The sequence below is a fragment of the Hypomesus nipponensis genome, chromosome 14 (assembly GCF_054491055.1).
Source record: "Hypomesus nipponensis isolate SF chromosome 14, ASM5449105v1, whole genome shotgun sequence".
Classification (NCBI taxonomy): domain Eukaryota; kingdom Metazoa; phylum Chordata; class Actinopteri; order Osmeriformes; family Osmeridae; genus Hypomesus; species Hypomesus nipponensis.
Genome location: NC_140374.1, coordinates 20,071,725 through 20,080,000, shown reverse-complemented (window position 1 = coordinate 20,080,000; position 8,276 = coordinate 20,071,725). Strand labels below are relative to the sequence as shown.

The following is an 8,276-nucleotide window of genomic DNA, read 5'->3' as shown; positions in this document are numbered from 1 at the left end:
TGCCTCAGAATCCCTCCCTTTTCACCCATGCTGCAGGCAGGCAGAGGACCGTGAGGAGGGTCGGATATTAAAATACCCCCTCGGCCCGTTTGACTGACAGAGCAGAAAGGCTGGACAAAGACCCCTCCAGGATCCTGTATGGAAGAACTCCTTTTGTGCTGCTCTTAAGACTGTTGATCAAACTGACAGGAGAATCTAAGTTCTGCCCCCTGTACAGAAAGGACGGGAGGGTGCAGCACAACAAGGGATTTATATTCATAACTGTTGTTTACAGAGTGTAAGGCCAGGTTTTATGTAATTTCAAGCACAGCTTGGAGAAGTCCAGCTTCCGTCTGTGTGTGTGTGTGTGTGTGTGAGTCATGGATGGATTCACTGTGCTGCAGGGCCGTTATGTAAAGTCACCCACTCACTCACCTGTTTGTACAGCCAGTTACTCTTGATGACTGGGGCATTGGGGTTCCTCCTTATCGAGTTGGATCTCTTCCCAAAGTTGTGGATTTTTTTTGAAGGTCTCGAGGGCTAAAAATGAAGTAAAAAAATGAAAGAAAATGATTTGAAACTCGAATTATACATGGAGCTTGATGAATCGTGTGTGTGTGTGTGTATGTGTGTGTCTCACCCTCCCTGCTGGACTAGCGGGGTGTGTGGCATAGTCGGAGCCACCTGTGTAGTTTGTGGCCTCACTCATGGTGCTTACAGGCCGTTCCTTCTGTTCATTCACTGGCGCTTTGGGTGCCGATCTGGGCGGGAGAGCAGGGAGAACAGCACATGAGCACGTGAGCATTCGCAGGCCTGCCTGCCTGCCTTCTGCTACAACCATCAGTCAAACCAACTCTCAGTGAGACATCTCCTGCTTAACGACCTGAGTTGGAACAGCACGGGAGCCCCATGTCAACGCTGCCTCTCGGCTGTCCAATCGGCTCAGTCTGCCCAGGCAGGCCGGTTAGGCAGTCTCTCTGAAGTTTAGAACCCCTAGGCTCCTAATGAGATCTCAACATGGCCCTATGAATGGATGCCAATTACTCCCACCATGTCAGGGTAGATCCATCGCCCCGTCCTCTTAACAACTTTAAATGGTCTGCAAAGTCTGGCTGACAAATTGAGCTGCGGCAGTTTATGCGGCAGCAAAAAACGAGGAGAAAAGAAGGCGGCGCGGCCTCCCAGAGAACTTTGACTCGATGCAGAGGAAGACTAAAGTCAATCTGAAAAAGCTGAAGACTTTTTTTATTCTATTATTATTTTTTTTTTAGGTTGAAAGGTTTTCAAATGATTTCACTCTGCAGCCCGAGGATCAAACACCTGAATAATGTGACGTTCCTCGTCCCAGGATGGTGTCCTACATTCTTTAGGAACGCGGTGATGCGGTGGGGTCTACAGGGAGCAGCACTATGGCTGGAGAGGAGAACAGAAATACTGCAGTGGTGAAGAGAGTCGTCTCGTGGATATATTAGGTTTCAGGTCACTAAACAAGGACAAACACCCTGGCCTTCTCTGACTTCAACTGGACTGTGCCGCTCTACTGTCTACCAAACTCATTCTAAAGTAATCAATACATCACAACAACACCTTCATGGTCTCCTCTGCATCCAGCCTAAACAACACAATCCATCCACCCACCCACCCTTTTCCTCCCCTCCTCCCCTCCTTCTGCATGCTTTGGCAGGGCAAGAGCAGGGGGACGACACGTACGCACCATAAAGGGGGGTAGGAATGGACCGGGGTGACACGTATCCGTGAGGAATCGGGCAGGTGCTCATTCTCGTGCAGGACATGACGCAGGACCGACGCAGCGACAGACGCAACAGACACGACGAAACCACAGAAGGACAGACAGAGAAACGGGCTACCTATTTGCTGGCAGGACAGTGGGCCTTGGAGATAAGAGAGTCTGTTGAGCTGACGTGACGAAGAGGTGAGGGAAAGCGCGCTCCCTTCCCTGGAAGTGGCTCTAATTGACGCTCTGTTTAGGGTATGATTTCAGTCTCTGACTGTGTGTGCGCGCACGTATGTGTGTTGGGTGGTCGCTTTGTTGCCAATTAACCCCGAGCCCAATAATCACACTGCTGGATCTGAAATTAAAAAGATGTGAACTCGTCAAATTGTGTGCTGTTGCGTGAGGGCGCAACACCACGCACACACGCAAACCCTGCCATGCTTGGGCTCTGTGTCAGAGCTTTTCTCTGTATCAGAACTTTCTCTGTGTCAGAGCTTTCTGTGTCAGAGCTTTGTCTGTGTCTTCATCGCAGGGTTCAACAAGGTTGTAGAAGAAAGGCCCTCCTCTGAAACTCCAGACGATGTGAGAGAGCTGCTGCCCCCATGTGTGCCACTCGTCTGTCACCAGCTGGGTCCGGAGACTAGAATAGGAGGTGCTTGGCGGGACACCTGGCATTTTCACTGCCGATCTTTACCAACGTCACTCTACACAGAGGACCGTGTTCAACTTGAAGGAGCTCAATGGGTCGAGAACGCTGCTGAGCGGTGGCAGTTGGCACTGAACAGCGTGGCCCTGGTTTTGAGAGGATTAAGTGTGCGCTCAAAGACACGAATACAACTCTGGGCCAACAAAGCCCTCGCGTTAATTCCACACAGAAAAAAGACTTTCCCGGATGTAGATAAGAATTCCCCTGCACTTGGCCTCTCTGCGGCTGAACGAGTGGCGTCATCGAGTGTGTGTGCTAGCGTGTGTGTGCTTGCGTGTGTGTGTGTCTACTGCAAAAAGGGGGGGGGGGGGATTACCCTCCCAGTAATGCTGGGTTCTTTAGGCACACCGGGGAACTGAAATGACTGGCTGAGGATGCAGTTTTCAAAAAGACAACACAGCATTTCTAATGACATAAGGAGGGGCTTTAGGGACTTTGTTATGTGGGGAACCTGACTTAGTGGGGAAACTCTTCTTCCAACCAGAGATTAATAGACAAGGCATGCAGACAGACATGGAAACATGGTCACCTCTAAAAATGTCAGTGGATTGTTCATTATGGGTTAACACTAGGGGTGTAACAATATACCGCAATACAACATTTTTACAATGTGTATCGTAGAGTTATGGCAATATTTTTACAATATGACATCCGTTTGATACTATTGGTTGAGCTACCAGCACGAGACCTACTCTGCAACTGCGTCATGCGTGCATTCATTGCATTCACAGAAATTGCTTGAACTGAGTTATCTAAATTGTATGTACAACAAAGAAGACTATTGAAAATGTTTAATGTTTTGGAAATAAATCTGTTATTTGAATTTTAGTTTAATTTAAAATGTTCAAAATATCGTGATACGTACCGTATTGTACACCCAGTATCGTGATATTCTATCTATCTATCTATCGTACACCTAGTATCAGGATACTTATTGAATCGTGAGCTGAGTGTATTGTTACACCCCGAATTAACACCCAGACTCCCGTCCATCTTAACCACTATTTCTGGAAGCCGCTGTTACTGTAGTGTTACATATTTAGGATGGATGCTTTAGTTGGCAGCAACACATTGGGAAATGTATCACACTTTTTTTTGACACCTCTCAGATCAATGTGGAGTAAGCCTGTGAAACAATTAGCATGCTCCAGGCATCTCAGCCAACTGGTCCCGTCACTCCGAGATATTTGGTCTAGTTAGAACAACAAATCCCCTTAGAGAGGAACAGTACTGTGATGTTCTCCACTACGATCCCCTTAGAGAATAACAGTACTGTGATGTTCTGCACTACGATCCCCTTAGAGGAACAGTACTGTGATGTTCTGCACTACGATCCCCTTAGAGAGGAACAGTACTGTGATGTTCTCCACTACGATCCCCTTAGAGAGGAACAGTACTGTGATGTTCTCCACTACAATCCCCTTAGAGAGGAACAGTACTGTGATGTTCTCCACTACGATCCCCTTAGAGAGGAACAGTACTGTGATGTTCTCCACTACGATTTCCACAGACTCGTATCAAAATGTGCCACGAACCGACAGTACCAGATAGGACTTTCTGCAGTCAGGAAGTGAGACCAGAGGTGGGTGCGGTCAGTTGATCAGACTCACGTGAAAATACATAAACATCTCATCATTACAAACAGATCTGTCGGGAGTTTGCCATGCAAATGCATAGGACGATCTCAGGCAAAACACTATTTCAAAACACCCGCAGTCTGTGTAAAGACACAGGACGACACACAACCAGGCACGGGTGTTTTACATAAAAACACACACAGAATACCACAGAGGAACCATTCAAGCCTTGGATATGAGTATTTACCTGCTAAACATAGGGTGAACCAATTTCCCAGAATTTATGCTAGAGAACAATATAGAAATATGTATGAGCTGACAGCATATAAACAAAACCATTACATGAGGTAAATATTCCAAACATGGTAGAAAAGCATTAGGTTGAGTATCAGGGGGACATTTTTGAATCCTGTTCAGCTATGTACCCTTCAAATGGAATGTGGCACTGGTGCCAGGAAGGAGCTCCTACCATCCGCCTCCATTTTGGAAAAGTAGTGATGAATGCTGGGGCTGTCACTCTGTGGTGACCGTAGAAACGCAACAATAGCAACCCCAAACAGGATTCCGACACACGCCATTTAACTACATGTTCGCCTCACCTGTCAAACTACTCAACTCTTCATCACTAAGAGATCTGCAACGGGTGACATTAAAAGACGGCTGAGGGACACTTTTCAGAGTCTGTGCGGCGAGTTCGCCTTTGTGTCCCAACTGCCCCCGAGGGCCCCTATCTGTCAGAGACCGCGACCTTGACGAGTGCTCGGAACGGCCTCGTCCCAGAGTGACAGCACAATGCACAGATTGCTGTGGGCGTGGCTTTCAAGGGTGCCCGAGACGGCATGAGTCACGCGTCAGGATGCATGAGGGTGTTTACATAGCAGCCTGCTGAAAGACTGAGTCGTTCCCCCGACCCTCTCCATCTTAAACTGCGTTTCATATTTTACAATATCATATTACATTCCCCTCCCTCCCCACAAGTCATGTGGGGGGGGGGGGGGGGGGTTATAAGGAGAATTGTGATAATCATCGCCTTGGATTTTGAAGGAGGTGTCATTTCTAGTAATCAAACTAAAGCAAGGTAATCTTTTTTCCACCCATTTTCTCTCCGGCTTGTAGCCGATTAGACAGTGATGTTCAGTGAGGGCTCTTTATCCTGGGGGGGAAAGCATGAGGAGGAGATTAAATCCTCCTCAGCCGTCCCTACACACGTCCAGAGCGAAGATTTACTCCTTTTTAACTTTTACTCAAACACAAACAGCTGGTTTAAGCATCTGCTTAATTGAACACAGAATGTAGCCCTGTGACAGTGAAAAGGGGTTTGCGGTATGGCTCACACATCGCCGTGATTGCAAACAAACTGACCTTCAGAGGAAAAAGAACGGTTTTTCCAGATGGGCGTATCAAAGCATGACGCATAGGTTAAAAATACGAATGGTAGAATTTGATAATGGCTGGCTCTTGCGTGGCGAGCCAGGCAGGATTCACTGCAGGATCGGGGGGGCTGACTGAGTTACAGAGTGGGCAGGAAATGTGTCAGCAGGGCCCAGCGTGACAGTCCAGCCACATCAGCATGGGGGTCAGATGGCTGAGCGGTTATGGAATCGGGCTATTAAATCAGAAGGTTGCCGGTTCGATTCCTGGCCGTGCCAAATGATGTTGTGTCCTTGGGCAAGGTACCTCACCCTACTTGCCTCAGGGGGAAATGTCCCTGTACTTACAGTAAGTCGCTCTGGATAAGAGCATCTGCTAAATGTAAAAATGCATCATCATCAGCACCAGGCCTACTGTAGCTCCAGCAGAAGGAATACAAACCGAACATGTTTTGAAACAAGGCCCCCAATTTCATATCTTTTAATTCAGAGGGAAAATAATCTTTTGGTTGACCACACAATGATCAAATTGCCCCGAGTTTTTGTTCTCTCATGCGAGATTTTAATATATAAGCAATATGATGCTGGCTATGGGCTGTGGTCATGGTTTGTGCTTGGGGGGTTACATTTATGGTTGAAAGTGTTGCGGCAAGCATAATAGAAACCACAGCGGCGGCATTTCCTATTTGAAACTAAACCACAAACCGGTTAGGCCAGTGGAAACAATGCCCAGGACTTGGAGGGACATTGGAAGGTTGAGACGCCTGTCTGTCACACAGGGGCGTGATGCTGAGGTTACCAGGGAGACAGAGCCATGGCGAGCACCCCCCCGCCCCTCTTCAGCTGGAGGAGGGGGGGGGGCATGGTCTAGCAGGACCATGTATCAGAGGTGCCAGGGCCAGGGGAGGGGCTGGCGGGAAAGGTGAGCTGTGAGCTGACTGTGAAAGGTTTCACAGCAGAGCTACAAATCCTCCATCCACACTCCTTCTCTCTCTCTGCTCTGTTCCAACACTCTGTCACTGTGCCCGAGTCTCAGGAGAGAACACCCATCTGTATGTGTCTGCGTGTCTACACTACCGGCCCCAGGCCCCCACAGCTGAGAGTGGAGAGGCCTGGTGGGGGTGGGGGGGGTGGTCTTTCATGGACTGATCACAAGTTTCCTGAGCGAGGTTTTGACATACAGCAACAGGGCAGGAGGGGATGTTTCCCAGCACGGACAGCTGGAGGTGACTGGACCCCAGTTAGGTCATGTGGATGAACATGTGATGCGGTGCTGTGGAAAGTAGAACTAGTGGGGGGGGGGGGTCACATGCTGCTGCTCTCTGACAAGGCCAAGTCAGCACAGTGCTTGATGAGAAAGACTGGGCCAGACGTCTGCTGGAGACCATGATGGCATCTCTCTCTCCCCCTGCCTCCTCTCCCAGGGCTTTTAACAGAATGATTAGAACTATGCACTGCAGGTGTCAGAGAAACACACAGCAGTCTTGTTTTACACCGCAAGTGACACCTGTGAACATGACAGAAAAAGCGTATATTTGGAAATGCTGTTAAACAGAAGGAACAGGAGGGAAAAAAACAAGGGAATTATTTGAGGTCATAAGGGACATATTGTCAACAGCGAGATGTTGGTTGCCATGGCTAATACTGAGTGTTGCTTGACACTGGATTCTAAACCACATTACTGCACGTCAGAAAAATGCAGTCTGGTGACATTCTGAGAGAGAACTGAAGAGGCTTACTGTTCGTTGACGACAAAGATGCAGTTGTCTTGTGAGGGTGAGCTTGAGACAGGATGCTTGCAGGTCACCTTCCGCTCATTGTGGCTGCAGGGTGAAAAGGGAAGAGGGAGAGAGAGAGAAATGTTAGAACACCACTGCCATTTAGTCCTGTCATTACCGTTACAACTACTTGTCAAGACTCGAAATCTTAGGAATGGATAAACAGGCTGCCGTGAAATCTTACAAAGCAAGACAAAAGAACAGAACATTCCCTCAAAGAATCATGGTCAAAGTCAGGGGCACTGTCGCACGCCTGAGGCTGGCTTTGGTCAATCTGGACAGGGTAGGATTAAAAGATTTTGCAAGAGGAGAGGAAATGTAGCAGAGGGGTGACAATTCCCTCTAACTGAATTCCCTGTGGTAATCTTACACCCACAAACACATGGACTCATCCCACACACAGGCAAAATTGAGATAAATTCACAGCAAAACGTACAGGTTTTGTTCTACACACTTGAAATGACTGCACTTATAGAACCACAAAGAATAGCAAAAATGACCAGTCTTAAGATTTGAACAATAGGCCGACTCCTTGTAAACACGGATAACATTTTCGGACTCACCCTTCACAGAGGTGAAGGATATAGAACATAACAAAGGCCTCCAACTGTCAGCAGAATCAAACAGTCCACAGCTAACAACAACAACAACAACGTCAACACTCCTTCCAGCACACTGACAACAGACCCAAAAGCAGCATGACGGCTGGAAATGAAGGCACGTTTAGAAATCCAAATCATTCAGACTAAAGTGTAAAAGCCACTCGTTCCTCCCCAGATGTGACAGACGTCCAGCGCCTGCAGGGACTCAGGCAGTAAAGTGCAGTACAGACCTGGAGCCACGTGTGGTCGTGAACTTCAGCATGCTGAGCCTTCTTTAGAAGCTCCTCACACATACGCTCCCCAACACGCCCCGATCTAGAACTCCTCGTGTGCGTGTGCATGCGTGTGCGATACAGGAACAGTGCTGTGGGCCCCCCTGGTCTGGAGGCTGCTGCTGCCTGCCCAGTCCTGTGTAGCCTCCAGCCTCCAGACGGATCACACGGACGCAGTCGCTCCCACCCACCCAGCCAGCCCTGTGGTCCAATAACAGCGTCCGCCTCGTACGACGCGGCTTCCCACACGGACGTGA

The 8,276-nt window shown here is 48.5% G+C and overlaps 1 protein-coding gene across 11 annotated transcripts in view; it reads right to left on the bottom strand.

Annotated features, from left to right (window-relative positions):
• Positions 1-8,276, bottom strand: part of plekha5 (pleckstrin homology domain containing, family A member 5) — a 77,781-nt gene that overhangs the window by 34,901 nt on the left and 34,604 nt on the right. For 7 of the 11 annotated variants that reach the window (XM_084672688.1, XM_084672690.1, XM_084672692.1 and 4 more), the window contains exons 4-6: positions 7,107-7,190; positions 620-740; positions 415-519 (exon numbers count right to left, since the gene is read on the bottom strand). In XM_084672688.1, coding sequence (XP_084528814.1) covers positions 415-519; positions 620-740; positions 7,107-7,190 — 310 coding nt within the window. Of the gene's footprint in view, positions 1-414; positions 520-619; positions 741-1,693; positions 2,014-4,244; positions 4,284-7,106; positions 7,191-7,977; positions 8,025-8,276 lie in introns of those variants that run through there. The other 4 variants (XM_084672699.1, XM_084672694.1, XM_084672696.1 and 1 more) reach the window with 4 other exon arrangements.